General features: G+C 40.4%; 1 protein-coding gene across 2 annotated transcripts; it reads left to right on the top strand.

The window, feature by feature from the left end:
* The first annotated feature begins 4,312 nt into the window (after window positions 1-4,312).
* Window positions 4,313-17,702, top strand: Cct2 (chaperonin containing TCP1 subunit 2). Of its 2 annotated transcripts, none has more exons than XM_055626136.1 (16): window positions 4,313-4,392; window positions 5,049-5,123; window positions 5,218-5,283; window positions 6,081-6,192; window positions 6,655-6,731; window positions 6,826-6,938; window positions 7,682-7,884; window positions 10,419-10,519; window positions 10,760-10,887; window positions 11,741-11,844; window positions 13,079-13,198; window positions 13,742-13,870; window positions 14,047-14,150; window positions 14,543-14,642; window positions 16,278-16,419; window positions 17,432-17,702. In XM_055626136.1, exons 1-16 carry the CDS (start codon window positions 4,390-4,392, stop codon window positions 17,460-17,462), a joined length of 1,608 nt encoding a protein of 535 aa, XP_055482111.1. In that variant the 5' UTR covers window positions 4,313-4,389; the 3' UTR covers window positions 17,463-17,702. The 2 variants fall into 2 exon arrangements, with proteins under 2 accessions (XP_055482111.1, XP_055482109.1); XM_055626134.1 differs by lacking the exon at window positions 4,313-4,392 and adding an exon at window positions 4,841-4,885.
* Window positions 17,703-17,844: the final 142 nt, after the last annotated feature.

Here is a 17,844-nt window from a genome sequence, read left to right as displayed (position 1 = left end):
CCCCTGCTCAGTTGTAGCCAATATGGAGCTCTGTCTCCATGTGGGTGCCCTAGTAAGGGGAGGAGGGCTGTCTCTGACATCACTCTGTTGCCAGCTCCTACATTACTTTCCCCTGGCAGGGTGGCCTTATCAGGCCACAGAGGAAGAGCATGCAGCCAGCCCTGATGAGACTTTGATAGGCTGGGGTCAGCTGGTAGGGATGGGGGAAAGAGAGAGGGAGGGGTCTACGATAGGGATATAAAGTGAATTAAAAAAAATAAATGGAAAAAAAATCAGACCTGTGCTAGTCACTGAGACAGCAGCCTTTGTCCTCAAAAGAATCTATAATTAGACCATCACTAATGATAGAAAGCAATGTTCTTTCTCCCAAAGAACAAAGCCCTAAGACATATATTGCATATTGCAAACAACTTCTTTCACTTATAATGACAGCAGCCAAATTCCTTAGGAGAACTGAGGAAAGTGTTAGAGTTTATAGAAGAGGTGTGATTGTATAACAGACTTAGGTTCTGGAGATTTGCTTCCTTACAAATATTTTGCTCAGCTATGTGGTATGGATCCTAGAAACTGCAGATGGGTTGTGGAAGAAGCGTTTCTTGTATACTGCAGGCTATCAAGTTTTCTTTAAAATTTTCCTACCTCATACAAAGTACAATAGCTGTTCTCTTACAGAGGCTCATATACTTCTGAAAAAGTTTCCTCTTTCTGCCAGAGCGGTCAGTACTGTCCCCACTAAGAAGCTCAGGATTCAGAAGCTATAACACAGACAGATAGCAGGGGCGACTGTAATGTCGTGTATTGCTTCAAGACATTAGAATTTTGACCTGTAAAAGGCTTTAACAGCTACCAGGTGCTATCACAGATGCTGGCTTGCTTCATGTAAAGACTTAAAATGTTAATTTATATGTGTATCTGTATGTGTATACACATGTCTATGCAGATATCCTTGGAAGCCTGAGAGAGTATCAGATGCCCCAGGTCTAGAGTTCCAGGCAGTTGTGAGCTGCCAGATATGGGTGCTGAAAACCACACTCCTGTCCTCTGCAAGGGGACCAAGCGTTGAACTGCTGAGCCAACTGAGCCATCTCTCCAGCCCCTGATGAGTTTACTTTAAAGGTGATCCTGGCTAATCTCTCAGGCTGCCTATTCCCACTGGCAAACTATTAACCAATAAGTAGCACTGTGTATAGTGAATGATAGGACAGTTCAGTACCAAACAGTATGAACCCACATAGGCCTTGATTGTGGAGTCCTGACTTCCTGCTATAGTTGTATGAAAATTCATGAGGAATGTGGAGAGGTCCCATAACCTAAGCTCTGGTGGTTTATTTCCGTTAGTTGTATCACTCCAGACTAGCAATATTCAATCCATGCATCATGGGGGTTGAATAACCCTTTCACAGGGATTGCCTAAGACCATCAGAAAACAGATATTTCCAATTCGTAACAGTAGAAAAATTGCAGTTATGAAGTAGCAACGAAAATTATCTTATGGTTGGGGGGGGGATCACCACAACATGAGCAACAGTATTAAAGGTGCACAGCATTAGGAAGGCTAAGAACTGCTGCTCTAGATAGTGACTCCATTCTTTTCCCCAAGTCACCTCTATAAATAACCTTATACTACAGAGCTTTGCAAGTCCTAAGTATACCAAATGTGGAAACAATGTTTTACAAACTATTGGGAGTTACAGGTAACCTAAATAGAGCTGCCTATAGCCCCAGGCACCCTCTAAGCAGTTTAGTCTTGCTTTTGTGAGATATGTATTCTCATTATGTCCATTTCGTACACCAGGAAGTTGAGGCACAGAGGTAATATAACTAGGGGTGATCAATTTACAGAATTCAGTGAAAGGAATTCTAACCACAGAGAAGAATGATTGAGGGTGACAGGGGGAGGTCACAAAGACAGGGTGTGGAAGAGCTAAGAGAAAACCTGAGGAGTAAAAGAAGAGAGGAATACACAAAAAGATGGTCCATGGAAGATGGTTCCCACTGTCTCATTACTGCTGTGGACCCTGAGACATACCCAATACAAATTGTTACACAATTCATATATAAAAAGCTAAGAGAAGTTTGAACATTTTGGAGCTAAAATGATACATTCACCTGGTGGGACTTTTCAAAATAGTGTTCAGTCAATCTATTTAGAGTGCCTGTGGACACCCAACATTATAAAACTGCTTGCAAAAACAAGTTGAAATTCAAATTCATGTAGCTTGGTTTTAGAGGTTGGGTGTTTAACCTCTCAGGTGTGGGAGAGGCATGATGTGAAGGGAAAGGGGGGAAAGGAGGAAGAGACCAAAGATGAGCAAAGAAGAAAGGACAAAAGTCTCTAGAGCCCCCATTCCAGGAGATTCCTGGCCACCTCTTTTCTCAGATCTCCAGGATGACAGGGCCTGTCTCCAGGTGCAAATCCAATTGTCCTTATTACCTACTTTTCTAAAGTCTTAACAGTGAGGGGGCATCGGTAGCCCTCCAGCCACAATCTTAAGTTTGCCTGCCACCCACTGGATAGGATAGTAAATATCTCCTAGTACCTAATTTGTCTACAAAAAAGGCAGCCTTTGAAAATGTGCAGGTACATTAGCTTCTCAGTGTGACTCGCTTCCAAATACCACGTGGGATCTGCACATTAAAATACTTTCTAGGAGGCAGAGGCAGGCAGATCTCTGTGAGTTGGAGGCCAGCAGCTTGGTCTACAAGGCTAGTTCCAGGACAGCCAGGGCTACATGAAGAAACCCCATCTCAAAAACAAAACACACACACAAACTTCCGAAGAAAAATTTCCGGCAACAGAAAACTGATAAATTTTAAATAATAATTTGTTGGGCCTGAACACACCCCTTATTGTATTGGACCTTAGGATAGTGTAAACCAGGGGTCACCAACTTATTTAAAATAATGGCTATTGTAGGCTCTGCGGACCCAAGACTATAAAAACATTGGATGGGCACTTGGGAGGATGGCTCAGCAGTTAAGAGCACTAACAGCTCTTACAGAGAACCTGAGTTAAATTCCCAGCACCAGGTTTGGGCTGCTCACTGCTCCAGGTCCAGAGGTCTGATGCCCTCTTTTGGTTTCTGCCAGCACCTACACACACATGTGAACATGTGAACACACACACACACACACACACACACACAGCAGGCTGTTGAGCCTTACAACCTTCCTCCACATCTATGTGATCGCAGGACAAAACTGATTTCTCCAAGTTCTCCTCCAAGGTCCACATTTGTTCACATATGCACACAGAAGTATTATTTTTAACTACTTAAAACTTGAAAAGCAGTTGACAACTGCATTTGACTCTCCATAGCATGCCAACCCACTATAGATGAACTTACTATATCTGAAGGTAGAAATAACTAAGAATTGAAAATGCCTTCGTGTCGTCAAGTGTCAGAAACACAGGTACTTTCTAAGTGATCAAAGAGAGAAATGTTACTGGTGGATAAAAAAAAAAAAAAAACTAGTATCTTTTTAAAGCATTGAGGTTTTGCTTTAGGTACTCTAGGGTGTCAAGAATAAATAGAAAAACTATTTTTAATAAGCTGAAATATTTGGGACCTGATCTTTATTTCTACTGAGACGGCATGTCATAGGAAAGCAAAAGGAAGAGGGTCATCCGAATTGGATAACCAGGACCAATAAATAAGTCTCAGCTAAGACTCACTAGCCTTTGCCCTGGGCAGTTAATATCCAATTACAGCGTTTTAAAATTAAATGAAAAGAACTCCAGGAGTAGTGGCGCCTGCCTTTAATACCTGCAGTGGCAGGTGGATCCCGGAGTGGCCATCCTGGTCTCTATCTCGAGTTTCAAGCTAAGCAGGAGCTATACAAGTTAAGGCCCTGTCTAAAAAACTAAATGAGGATTCCCTTATAATAATAATGCTTAAAATAAAAGTATTAAAGTATTATTTAGTAGTCAGCTGGTAAGGAAACCCTCCCCAAATAAAAAGAAAGCACGAAAAATTGAATGGTTGCTTCCGAGGACAGTAAATTATGGAAATGATTAGTATGTAACACTTGCAACTGTACATCTGACCTTAAAATTTTAAAGTCTAAATGTAAAAATATACGTAGGCAGGAACTCCGTTTCTGTGGCAACCCGCGCACTCTCAGCCTCTTTGTTCTACTCTAAAGCAGCCTGGCTCCGTCGCCTCCCACTTCTCCAGACTTTTTCGCCACTGGGCGGAACGCGAGCCGAAGCCCCGCCCCTTCCACAATGAGAAGCTACGCTTCCGGCCCGCCACGCAGGAGGCGGAAACTGCGCAGGCCGGCCCCGCCCCCTGCGGTGGAGCGTGTCGTCACTTCCGCCTTCCTCTCCCCCGGCTGCCATCCCGGCGCGGCTCGTGAGATATCCTCTGCGCTGAGTTCGTCGGAACCATGGTGAGCCTAGCTTTCGGCCCGCGACCACTGCCCCGCCTCACTGGGATCCCCGTGTGTCCTGCCTCCCCGGTGCTCCTCTTACCTAACCGAAGTCGCAGGCCCTCTGCGGCCATCTCCTGGGCCGGCCGCACATGGCCCGGGCCCGCCATGAGGCCTGCGTGAGCCCCGCAGACCCGAGCGCTCTACGGGGGCTGGAAGGGCGAGTGCTCCCTAAGCCAGCATCTCTGGAAGGTCAGGTCTTTCCACCGTTAGGGGACTCCGACGACCCCCGGGGCCTCTCCCCAAGCGAAGAAGTTTCTAGTTCTCTTGTGAACCCCGCCCTCTGTGGGGCGGGGCAGGAAGGGCGGGTGGCGGGGCAGGCCTGGGGAAGATGGAGGGTTGCCTCTTGGTTGTTTAGTGCCGCTGTACAGTGATCGCTGCTTGCCCCCGTCTTAATGCCTTTAGTCATCCACACCAGCTGGTCGATGGGATGATGTATTCCTGGCTCCCACGTGTAAGTCCCTCGCCCTTTAAATAAATGCCCGTTCCCGTGATGTTCTGAAATTTTCCTACTGTAAACTAATTTCCCTTTAGGCAGTCTACCTAACTGAGAAGCCCTGGATACGTGTTAAAGCGTACTGGCCTTCGAGCGGAGTATCTTTGTTTTCCCCTTTTAGGCGTCCCTTTCCCTTGCACCTGTTAATATCTTCAAGGCTGGAGCTGATGAAGAGAGAGCAGAGACAGCTCGCCTGGTAAGCCCCTTCTGCCTCTTTGAAATGATAACATCGTACTTTGCTCTAAATTTTGATCACCTTTTCTGATTTTTTTTTCCTTTTATAATTTAAGTCATCCTTTATTGGTGCCATCGCCATTGGAGACTTGGTAAAGAGCACTTTGGGACCGAAGGGCATGGTAAGAAAAGTAGGAAAATTATACAGGTTTCTTTTGTTTGTTTTCCTGTAGTCTTGTGTTGACAGTGGCTGGAAAAAATGTGTGTGTGTGCACGTGTGCGCGCGCGCGTGTATGCAAGTTTTAATAATGGTTTAATGCCTTTGTTGCAAATGTTATTAGTATTTTTTTTATGTTTGTAATCCAAAGCTTTATAAAAAGTCTTCCTCCTGTATCACCACCTCCCAATCCCACATCTCTCTCTAGTGGCAACAAGTGTTGTCATTTGGATGCAAAACCTGCTAGTATTTTTCTGTTCCCGTATGAATGAGTGTCATGTGTTCTTGCACCACATTTTTAAAATAACAGATACTGTTTTTGTTCATGTGCGCATGCTGTTGGTGTGCTTTAGTGTGCTGTTTTTAGCGTTTGTGCTACCTCTTTTTATATGTATAAATTACTTTTTTAGCTTTAATACTGATTTTTTTTTTTTAACCAGTGTTTTGGTTAACAGAGAGTTTGTTTTTAGTATGTTATAGTTTAACTGCCTGGCAGTATTCTGGGGTCTGCTTCTAACTTTGCTAATGGACATCTGTTTCCAGTGCTGTCTGTCATGGTGCTGCAGCAAAGCTAGTTTGTATTGCCTGCACTTCTAAGGTTGTTAGGTGCACACTGAGGTTTGGCTATAGGCTATATTCATTGAAGGCGTGTGGCAGCCAGATAACCATCCAGAGTGTTTCTTAGTCAGCAACATACAGCTGAGTGCACTTGCTGATTCTTGGCATTCAGAAAGTGTTAATTTGACACAAATATCCTTTCAGGACAAAATTCTTCTAAGCAGTGGACGAGATGCTGCTCTAATGGTAACCAATGATGGTGCCACCATTCTCAAAAACATTGGTGTTGACAATCCAGCAGCTAAAGTTTTAGTTGGTGAGTCTGAAGATCTATTTCATCAATATTTTGCAATAACTTATTTCCTGATAGGTTGTGGCAACTAATTAAATGATAATAGTCATTGACATTTGTCATTATGCAAATGAGTTTCAGAATTATTGTTTCCATAGTCCGTATGGGGGTGCTACAACCACAAACTAGATAATTTTTAAATGATACAAATATGTTTGGCTAAACTGAGAAGTGGGCCCTTTCTGTTGAGGTCCTTTCTGCTGTTGTCATAATGTGACAGAAGGCATAACATGGGTGAGACAGAAAAAGATTAAGGATTAAGTTTCCATGAAATTGGGAGAGCATATTCGAGCTCAGGTGTTTGGAACTTAAATGTTTCCCAAACTTTGTTGTATATGGAACCTCTTATAAGTGGGGTTTAGATTTGTTGTGGATGTTTTAAAAGAATTTGGTAATGTGGAAAAATAATGTTGCTTTTTTTCCTAGATATGTCAAGGGTTCAAGATGATGAAGTTGGTGATGGCACTACCTCTGTCACTGTTTTAGCAGCAGAGCTACTCCGGGTAAGAGCAACTGAACACTTTGACCTTATTGTTGTGACTGCTTTTGAGTAGGAATAGAATCCTTTATTGCTTGTGTATATTTGTTTATTGACAGGAAGCAGAATCTTTAATTGCAAAAAAGATACATCCACAGACCATCATCGCAGGTTGGAGAGAAGCCACAAAAGCAGCGAGAGAGGCCCTTTTGTTGTCTTCAGTGGATCATGGGTTAGTATAGCCAAACCCCTTTGGGAAAGTATAATCTAGAGAGCCATGAGAAACATGGATGAGCATGATCTTGCTACCTTGCCCTATCTTAGCAGCTAAAGCCCATGTCACCTTCCCAGAGTTAGCCTTTATCACCTCCTGTGTTCCAAAGCTGGGCTCTCACTAGCCTCAGATTCACACAGATCCTCCTGCCTCTGCCTACCAGGTACTGGGATTACAGGCATGGATTTTTACTCTCTTTTAACTGGTTGATAACCAGTCTGTTTCTGGGTGATGATATGTTCCCTGCAACATAAGTTCTTAGGTGCTTTAGTATAGGACTGGTGAAATTTCCTTAAACTGTCTGCTCTTGGAAAGTTTCAGCTTTATGATAATGAAATTTGTTACTCAAGAAATTTTTCTGAAAGTGGAATTGCTAAGTCCAAAGATAGGTACATATTTAGTTTACATTTATGTATATTACCAAATAAACCTCCAGAAATGATTTCTGTTCATGCTGGGTGTGTCCCAAATATTGTTTCCCCACATTCTTGACAACATTTGATAGTCTGGCTTACTTATGCCTCACCGAGTTTGGCTGGCTGGTAGGAAAGATGGTATCCCATTGTTTATGTCTTGATTTGGGGGATTCTAGAGGACTGGTTAGGATCAAGTACTTAGGTAAATTTTTAAAAAGTAAAGTATACTTAATATATTTGGATAATTTTAATAACAGGTTTTCTTTTGTTTGATGGTTTTACTAGTTCTAATGAAGAAAAATTCCGGAAAGATTTAATGAATATTGCAGGAACAACGTTATCCTCAAAACTCCTTACTCATCACAAGGACCACTTCACTAAGTTAGCTGTAGAAGCTGTTCTCAGATTGAAAGGCTCTGGTAATCTGGAGGCGATTCATGTCATCAAGAAACTAGGCGGGAGTCTGGCAGACTCCTATTTAGATGAAGGTATGTATGTGTGCTGAGTATACCCATCTGTATACTGCTTCTTATGATACTGCAAAGCCAGAAAACTTGTCTTTAAGAACCACTCAACCATTTTTGTCATTTTAAATCAATTTGTTGTGGTGACAGTATGTATTACCTTCCACACTATTTCAGCATCATCTTAGTTTCTAGATTTTACACATGTAGTCATTTGCTAATAGTAGAGAAATTACAGCTTTACTAAAAGCTGTTCCCAAATGATACTGCATGTATTTTCCAAGAAGTCTAGATAAGTCAAATTATTTAATTAGAAAATTGTTGGAGATAAAGGGGGTTTGTTTGATTATCTTACTGGCTTTTGTCATTTTTAATGAGAAAGTTTTAGAATTATTCTGTATTTAGCCAACATGTATGTGTGCCAAGTGCATGACTGGTGCTCATGGAGGTCAGAAAAAGGGTTAGAAATGGCTGTGAGTCACCATTTGGGTAGAGGAAACCAAACCCAGGGCTTCATCAAATAGCAAGTGCCATTAACTACTGAGCCATCTCTTCAGGCCCTGTTACTTCTTTTTAAACATAGTCATGCTTGGTTAGTGGTGGCCTTGAACTTGGCTGTTGTGTGTAGCCAAGGATAACCTTAAACTTCTGTTCCTTCTGCCGTCGTTGTCCAAACTCTGAGATTGCAAGTGTACACCAACCACTCCTGGTTTTATGTAGTGCTGGGGATCCATCCTGGGCTTTGTGAGTGATGAGTAAATAGCTTTTAACTGAGCTACGTTGTTAGCCCCAGGAGAACTTTTCTTTCCAAGATTATTTTAAATCCTGTGCGTGTTTATATCTGACTGTGTGTGCATGTCAGTGGCCAGAGACAGTCATTCTGCTCAAGGTGGAGTTGCAGGCTGGTGTGAACCACTCCAGTGTGGGTGCTGGGAGCCAGTCTCATGTCTTCTGAGCAGTAACCACTCTCAACATCTGAGCTATCTCTCCAGCTCACGTTTTGTTTTAAGTAAAATATGTTGTCGATGTTTCTTTAATTGATGATATGTGGTTAATATATAGGGGTGTGGTTATTGAGGATTGAGTCTTGGATATACTGTTTCTTAGTGTCATTTGTAGGGCAGACGATTTTTAGTGTCTTCATACTATTTACTTCCTTTTTTTTTTTTTTTTTTGGTTTGGTTTGGTTTGGTTTGGTTTTTGGCTTTTCGAGGCAGGGTTTCTCTGTGTAACCCTAGTTGTCCTGGAACTCACTTTGTAGACCTGGCTGCCCCTGCCCCTCCTAAGTGCTGGGATAAAAAGGCATACACCACTGCTGCCACTGTTTGGCATTGTCTTAAAAGGAGTAAAAAGAGTCAGGTTGTGCTATGTAGCTTGTTTCTACAAGTAATTTGGACTCCTGGTTTTGCTGTGTGTCTTACGCCGTTTGTTTTATGCAATTCTGAAAATCTTTTGATTATATTAATATGCAAAGGCTCTTTAGTGTTTCTATTGGTCTGCCAGGTAGGGAGGGGAAGAGCCTCATAACAGTGGCTCATACTGCTCCCCATTTGTGTGCATTCCATGGCAGGAATTCCGATTGGAACATTAATCCTGTAGTTCTTGTAATGATCTGGTAAGTGAGGACGAGATTAAGCAGAAAGCAGAAGATGGGCTTAATAAGCTAAAAGTTTATTACATGTCTGAAAGCAGCATATGAATGAATGTGCTCAGTACTATGTCATATGATGCTGCTGGATCAAAAAGGCTGCTTTTAGTTATACATAATTTGACACTCAGTGGAAGTTGCTAAGGGGCAAGTGCATGATTGGAATCAGGCTTATCTAGTTGCATTGTTGATGATGTTTTCATTTTACTGCTAGGCAGAGTTGTCTTTTATTTTTGTGGAGTAGGTTATCTGTTATGTTGCCCTGGCTTTTCTGGAACTTGCTATGTAAACAGGCTGGCTTCTGTCTCCTTTGATTTTGAATCTTTATTGCTTGTTGTGTCATGTTGGTTTTAAGGTAGTAAAAATGAACTTAAATGTAGAAAAATTTACATTGTAGTCTATAGATTCTTGTCTTATGTATACAAAAAATTTTCAGGGTGATATGTTTTGATTCTGTGCAAATGCTGTAAGATTGCCTGTGTGTATTCTCTTTTTTAGTTATTTACTGCTTTATTAATGTGTATTGGTGTTTTGCCTACATATATGTCTATGCCATGTGCATTCCTGGTGTCCGTGGAGCTCAGGAAATGGTATTGGATCCCTTAGAACTGGAATTATGGATGCCTTTGAGCCACCACATGGGTGCTAGGAGTTGAACTTAGGTCCTCCATAAGAGGTGCTGTAAACCACTGAGCTGTCTCCAACTCTGCAGGTTCTGATTTTCAAATGTATTTTAAATAATGGGTTGATGTTTGTGACCACTGCTAAAATGGAATGATTTTAGATCCTGAGAACATGGTACATTGAACTTTAAAATGCATTATTTGAATTATCAATTTGGTAACATAGACAACTTTGTAGGTTTATTAGTCTATCCTTAAAAGTATTTATTACCATCTTTATGTTGCAGGTTTTCTGTTGGATAAAAAAATTGGAGTAAATCAACCAAAGAGAATTGAAAATGCTAAAATTCTTATTGCAAATACTGGAATGGATACAGACAAAATAAAGGTATGTGGCTACATTTCTTGAAATTCTGTTGTTGGTTGGTGTAAACTTAGGAGTTAAACTAAACAATTTGAATTTAGTCTAAATATAAAGTTTATTTTTTTAGACTTGTATACCTTATATACAGTTAATGCACCCATATAAATATATATATATATGTATATAATACTGAAAAACACTTAATAGAATTTTTTTTTTTAAGAGGACTGAAATGTAATGCTGCCTTTATGTCTTTTATCTTAGATATTTGGCTCTCGGGTAAGAGTTGATTCCACGGCAAAGGTTGCAGAAATAGAACATGCAGAAAAGGAAAAGATGAAGGAGAAAGTTGAACGTATTCTTAAGCATGGAATAAATTGCTTTATTAACAGGTCTGTGTAATCTAAAGTTAACTTTTTAACTTTTTCTTAGGAAAATTTTATTGCCTATCAAATTACTTATTGTTAGAAAATGCTGCACATGGTTTTACTAAAAATTATAGATTGCTGCTGCAATTCACCCAGTCAGCTAAGATTTACATAAACTCAGAGTGGACTGTTAAGTTCAAAGGCAAGTTTTACATGTTTCGAGAGTCCTTAGTCCCTTATTGCACTGTTCTCAATACTTGATTGTACTGCAGTGCTTGATGAAGTGTGAAGTTAGGCTAAATTAGTTGGGCATGGTCATTTAATGTAGCACTGCTGAACAAACTGAGGTAACACTGATCTTAGTGCAGAGGGCTATTAAGTGACTGACAGGTAGGAAGATCACCGTGTCTATCCACCAGACAGGCTGGTGATCCATACACTTGTGTGGCAGAGTAGAGCAATGCCAGATTTCTCCTGATGGATACTCAGGACAGCGGGTGACTTAAATCTGATGAATTGTTTCCAGAATTTTTGATTTAATAACTGCATCTCAGTTGACTTTACCTGGAGTCTGACAAACAAATCTGTGTTAAGGAGACTCTTAAGTAGTTATAGTTCTATCGAAAACTTGGATTATTTCATTGCTATAGAGTACTGGTTTCAGTTTCTGGTTTTAATTTCTTTTTTTTTGCTTATTCTATGGAGGTCAGAGGACAACTTGTGGGAGTAGGTTCTCATCATTTGAGACTCAAGGGTTGAGCATAGATCATGAGGCTTTTTAAATTTCTGGTGAAGTAAAATACCTGCAGATTTTGCATTCTAATGTAATTCGTCTTGAGAAATGACCATTTTGAGCATAAAATTCTTGTGTTTGCAGACAGTTAATTTATAATTATCCTGAACAACTCTTCGGTGCTGCTGGTGTCATGGCTATTGAGCATGCAGATTTTGCAGGTGTGGAGCGCCTAGCTCTTGTCACAGGTATGGAAAAAGGCATTAGTTTCTAGTAAGTATAATTACATTCTTGAATTTATCGAGCTTTACTGTGTAATGCATTGAAAATATGAAGAAATCCATTAAAGAGCTAAGAGTATATACTTATTCTGAATTGTCATTTTTTAATTTTTATTTTATGTGCATTATTGTGAAGGTGTCAGATCCCGTGGAATTGGCATTACAGACAGTTGTGAGCTGCCATCTGGGTGCTGGGAATTGAACCTGGGTCCTTTGGAAGAGCATACAGTGCTCTTAACCATCAAGCCATCGCTCCAGCCCCTGAATTATGTCTTTAATTACATTGAAGAACTACATTGATTGATTTGATTGCTGTCATGCGTTGGGTGCATGTGGCTTGCATGTGGAGGTCAGAGGATGACATACAGAGTTGATTCTCCTCTTACCTTGTGAGTCTCGGGTCCCAACCTAGGTTATCAGGCTCTGTGGCAAGTATGTTTACCTCCTGAACTGTCTTGCTTGTTCCAGGATTACAGGCAGTTTTCTCTATATTTGAAATGCTTGATATTCAGAAGTTTCTCACAGAATGGATTTTGAGGGTGTGGAGCGAGGTGTTTGATTATGCATAATAAGATAACTTGGGGATAGGACCCGAGTCTAAATATAAAGTTTATTTTTTTAGACTTGTATACCTTATACAGAGAGAAGGTACTTTGTGCAGTGCTTTTGGTTGACTTGCTTTTTCACTGGTCTGTTGCATAAGTTCAGGCACAGAATTTTACACTGATGTCATTTTCATTCTTAAATGTTGCACATTTGGGGTTTCAGGTTAGAAATTTATATACCTAACCTGAAATATATATATACATACATACATGTGTATACACATATATATATACACACACACACATACTAGGTTTGCCATTGCTGTGGAGTTCTTTCTGTAGGAAATAAAGACTTAACTTTCTAGGCATAGATAAACAAATTTGAGCTTAGAACGAGTCTTGAGTCTTAACTAGTTTGTTTTGCTGAGCACTTCAGTTCTTTGTTCCCCTTGTCTGAAATAAAGTTACAGAGACCTTTAGTGAAGACTTTGTGCCCTTCAGAGTTAGACAGTTGTACTTGAATTCAACATCTCTTCGGAGTTTTTAATTTTCCAAACAGTAAAGATGTTTAAATAAGAGAATCAATCCAATAACCACCTCCAGCTCATAGAGGTCTGCCTGCCTCTGCCTTTCAAATAATGTGTTTATGTCTGTAGGTGGTGAAATCGCCTCTACATTTGATCACCCAGAACTGGTGAAGCTTGGAAGTTGCAAACTGATTGAAGAAGTCATGATTGGAGAAGACAAACTCATTCACTTTTCTGGGGTTGCCCTCGGTGAGTGGGTATTTAAAATTTGGCTTAAGTACCTAAGTCTTTGCTGGCCTCTTGAAATGAAAGAAAAGTTGCCATAGTCCTAAAATAACGTCTTGTAGGCTGGCACAGTGCCTCTGTGGGTGAAGGTGCTGGGTACCAAGCCTGATAACCTAGGTTCCTTCTCTGGGACGCACACAGTAGGAGAGAGCCAACACCCTGGTCTCACTGCTGTGCACGCGTGCACCCCCACACGTACACACATGAATAAAGATTGATAATGTATCTTACAAGGACAAATGTAAATTTTGAGAGTACTTATTTTTTCCTTTGTTTCATTGTCTTGAAGTCAGTTTGATAATTTGCTGTGCCTTTTTGAAATGTATACATTTAGCATAGATATTTTCTTGATCATTTGGAAAACTTATGAAAATGGATTTTTGCAGAGAAAACGTTGCAGCTCCAAAACCCAATTGTAGTTAGTGCTTAAGAAATAATGGAATGCAAATGTTTCTGTGGTATATGGCTATATGATAACTGACTTAGGCGTATTACATTTTACTTTAGGTGAGGCTTGTACCATTGTGCTTCGTGGTGCCACTCAACAAATTTTGGATGAAGCTGAAAGATCTTTGCATGATGCCCTTTGTGTCCTTGCCCAAACTGTCAAAGATCCAAGAACAGTTTATGGAGGAGGTAAGTATTTGGAAAATGTTTAGTACTTAGTTTCTTGACATACAGTATGTATGACTTATAAGTGAATGTATTGGCTCTTGTAGAAACTAATCATGTCACCTTTGATTTTAGGAAGATACCTTAAGGGAAGTCAGACAGCTAAGTGCATAACACAAATTTTTGGATTTAATTTGTAGGTTGTTCTGAGATGCTGATGGCTCATGCTGTGACAAAACTTGCCAGTACAACCCCAGGAAAAGAAGCTGTAGCAATGGAGTCTTATGCTAAAGCACTGAGAATGGTAACGATGAAAAGAGATCTAGATGGATTTCACAGGCATTGATTTTAAACTGAATGTTTTTCTGTTCTAGACAAAAAATATTTTCCTTGCCATTACAAAAAGGAATTGGCTCACCATGTTTTACATTTTGATTCTACATTTTATATTCAACTATGAATAGTTACTAAGAGACAGCCAGGTGTTTACCTGTAATCCCAGCACTTGGGAGGTTGAAGTCAGAAGATCTCAAATGTAAGACTAGCTTTGTTTGTTTAGTAAGAACTTGTCTTAAAAAAAAGAAAAGAAGAAAGGGAAGTAGGTTTTTATATGATTTTCAGATACGTTTAAAGCTATCTCTTAAGTGAGAGACAATTAGTAGTCCTTGGTGGTCATTTGTCATTTTCATGTTGCAGTTGCCAACCATCATAGCTGACAATGCAGGCTATGACAGTGCAGATCTGGTGGCCCGACTCCGAGCTGCTCACAGTGAAGGCCGAACAACTGCTGGATTGGGTAAGAAGTCAAGTGGGCTTTTGCAGTCATTTTTGAAAGTAATTTCTTAAATAAAAAAATAAATTGCACACATAGACCTTGTATAAATCTGTCTACATACAAACACACATCATGCACTTTGGTCATATTCCACTTCCTGCTGTTCATTAACATCTTTGCCATTGAACCCTTATGTGGATTATTTACTTGCATAAAGGCGCGCCTTATTGAGGCTCCTAGGACTCATCCTTCGCAACTGCCTGTAGTTTTTCAGTGAGGGATGGGACCTTATGAGCCCCTTTTCTCTATAATGGAGTGTTAATGGGCCTAGTTCTGTGCAGTTGACCACTACTGCTGTGAAATCACAGGCACACTGGGTATCTCATGTCCAGAAAGTAGCATTTCTCAGTGTTCCTCATCCTGCAACACTTACATTCTTTCTCCTTCTGTTTCTGTGGTAGTCTCATACCTGAAGGGAGTGGTCTGCCCATTCGTTCTCTTTTGGCCCAAGCACTCAATGGTCATTTATTTTCTGTACTTTGACCACTTACAAGTCTCTGCACTAACTGCCACCCACTGCAGACAAGCTTTTCTGAGTCAGGCTGTGGCAGTACTAATCCATCCATACAAACATAACTGTTTAGAAGGTAGAGTGTTTGCGGTTTGTGCTTCAAGACAGCGTTTCTTTGAGAATCCCTGGCTGTCCTGGAACTCTCTGTAGATCAGGCTAGCCTTGAACTCAGATCTGCTTGCCTCTGCATCCTGAGTTCTGAAATAGCTGGAGCATGCCACTGCCACCTGGCTCATTTTGTTTTGTTAGAAGCAGTTTGTTGTAATGTCCACTTAGCAAAGCAACAGTAGTTGGTTTCCTCCTTATGCAGTAAGGTTTTGTTTTGTTTTTAAAGTTCTTAACTGTATAAAAGATGCCAGTGCTACTTGCTTTTGTAATTACAATGTATTTTGTATATATGTTCTAATTTTATATTCACAGCATTGCTCTAAGAGGTAAAAAATGAATTGAAAGTTTGATTTAGGGCAGGCAAGTTGAGCTTACAGCACTAGTATCTAATTTTAGAGCAAACATTGACACAGTAAACTTCTAATACATGAATAAAAGTAGCTGATAAGCTAGCACAGATAGACCTGGTGCCTGCGGAAGCCAGAAGCAGCCATGGGGTCTCCTGGAGCTAGAATTGGAGAAGGTTGTGATATTCCATATGGGCACTTGTAGTCAAACCACACTTCTTTTAACTGTGGAGCCATTTCTCCAGTCCCCTTTTTATTGAGATGTGGTTTCACTGTGTGGTCTTCTCTACCTTATGAGTTCGCTGTGTATTTACCAGGCGAGCCTGGAGTCTGCCTGCCTCCTAAAGGCTCGGATTAAAGATCGGTGTCTGTGTGTACCATGTGTATGCAGGTATCCTTGATTCAGTTCCTTTTTAAGAAGAGCAAATGCTCTTAACCAGAGTCATTGATCCGTTTCCCACTACAATTAAAAAAAAAAAAAAAAAAACTTTTCAAGTTTTGTTTGAGTGCTTTAATAGACTGGTCTGCTAACTGAATCAGGGAGTTAGGTGCAATAACAGCTTTAGTTCTTTTATAAGTTATTGGAGATGCTTTAATACCTTATTAAAGTTACTGTAATTATCTTTTCAGACATGAAAGAAGGTACTATTGGAGATATGGCAATCTTGGGTATTACAGAAAGTTTCCAAGTAAAGCGACAGGTTCTTCTCAGTGCAGCTGAAGCAGCAGAGGTGATTCTCCGCGTGGACAACATTATCAAAGCAGCACCAAGGTACTAGAGTGCTTGCACTCCTAGGAAAACATACATGAGACAAAATCCAGGGAACTGTTTACTTGATTATCTGTAATGGAGCAGTTATATTTTGGTAGAGCATTATGCAAACATATCTAAATATGTCGTCGTAGTTCTTAGATCAGAAAGGCTTAGGAGGAAAGGTATGGACAGCCAAAGACACACTTGGATTGGAAGGGTTAAAGAGCCAGGCTTATGAAGGTCAAGTATCGGGGGGCCTGTGGCTATCTGAGGTGTTTTTACCAGCATGATTCTGGCCGCTTACTTTCCTGGATACAGGTTCATATAGATGGATTGGATTGGTGGTTCTGTTTTTTGGAAATGGTCTCGATGTGTGACCTGGGCTGGCTTCAGATTCAGAATCCTCTCCCTTAGGCTTCAAGTGTTGAGATTGCCACACACCTGGCTCATACAGATATCGTCAAGCACTTACTGAGCAAAGCTCTTTTTCAGGTTCACACTTTAGAATGTTACTTTAAATTCTCTAAAAATGCTTTCACACAAAAGCGGTCAAGTGAAATGCCTCAGTCTGCTTCATGTTGCTGTGTCAAAAAATCTAACAAAGGAAGGATTTGGGATCACAGATTTAGAAGTTACAGTTCATACCTTGCTGGTTCTGCTTTGGGGTGGGACGAATGCCCGTGAGGAAAAGGAAGGCCAAGTGAACGTGTACCCACAATGCCAGGTGAAAAGAATACTTAGAAGAAACAGTCTGCCAAAATGATGATAGGTCAAGGGAGATAACTTACTTTAAAAACTGGACTGTAGCAACATTCGTTTTGACATTCAGTGTTAGTGGAGTGGCAGGGAATAAAATTGACCCTGTATTAAGTTGAGAAGAGACATGAGAAGAAGAACTGAAAGTACAGGTTGCATTTTTTGAGGTGTTCTGTAGATGAGCAAAGCAGTGGGCCATTAGAGAATGTGTGAGTGTCTAAAATAGTTAAAACTTTTTTTTCTTAATTGTATGATTTTTTTTTTTTTCTTATAGGAAACGTGTCCCTGATCACCACCCCTGTTGAGCATTCCCATTTGCTGTTGCTCCATGGACCAGTTCATAGCAAAGTTATATTTGAAAGACTTCAACTTTTTAAAGAAGACTGGGATTGATGTGTCCATGATAGCCTTAGGTTTGGACATTTAGCTGACCTTCTGTTTTAAACATGGGTCTAATTTATTTGCTATTTCATTTTCCATACAATTCAGTTGATTTACAAGTTCATTTCTCATACTGTGTATTGAAATAAAAATCCAGTTACTTAGCTCTTATGTTGTAATGATCTGTTTGTATCCTGTTTGAAATTACTTAATGGAAGTGATTATATTTCAGTGTAGAGTTGTTTCAGCCTAATTATTGACATTATTTTTTTTTTCCCAAGACTGGGTTTCTCTGTGTAGTCCTGG

The sequence above is a fragment of the Psammomys obesus genome, unplaced genomic scaffold (genome assembly GCF_907164565.1).
Source record: "Psammomys obesus unplaced genomic scaffold, mPsaObe1.curated_primary_1811, whole genome shotgun sequence".
NCBI lineage: Eukaryota > Metazoa > Chordata > Mammalia > Rodentia > Muridae > Psammomys > Psammomys obesus.
This window is presented reverse-complemented; position numbering and strand designations above follow the sequence as displayed.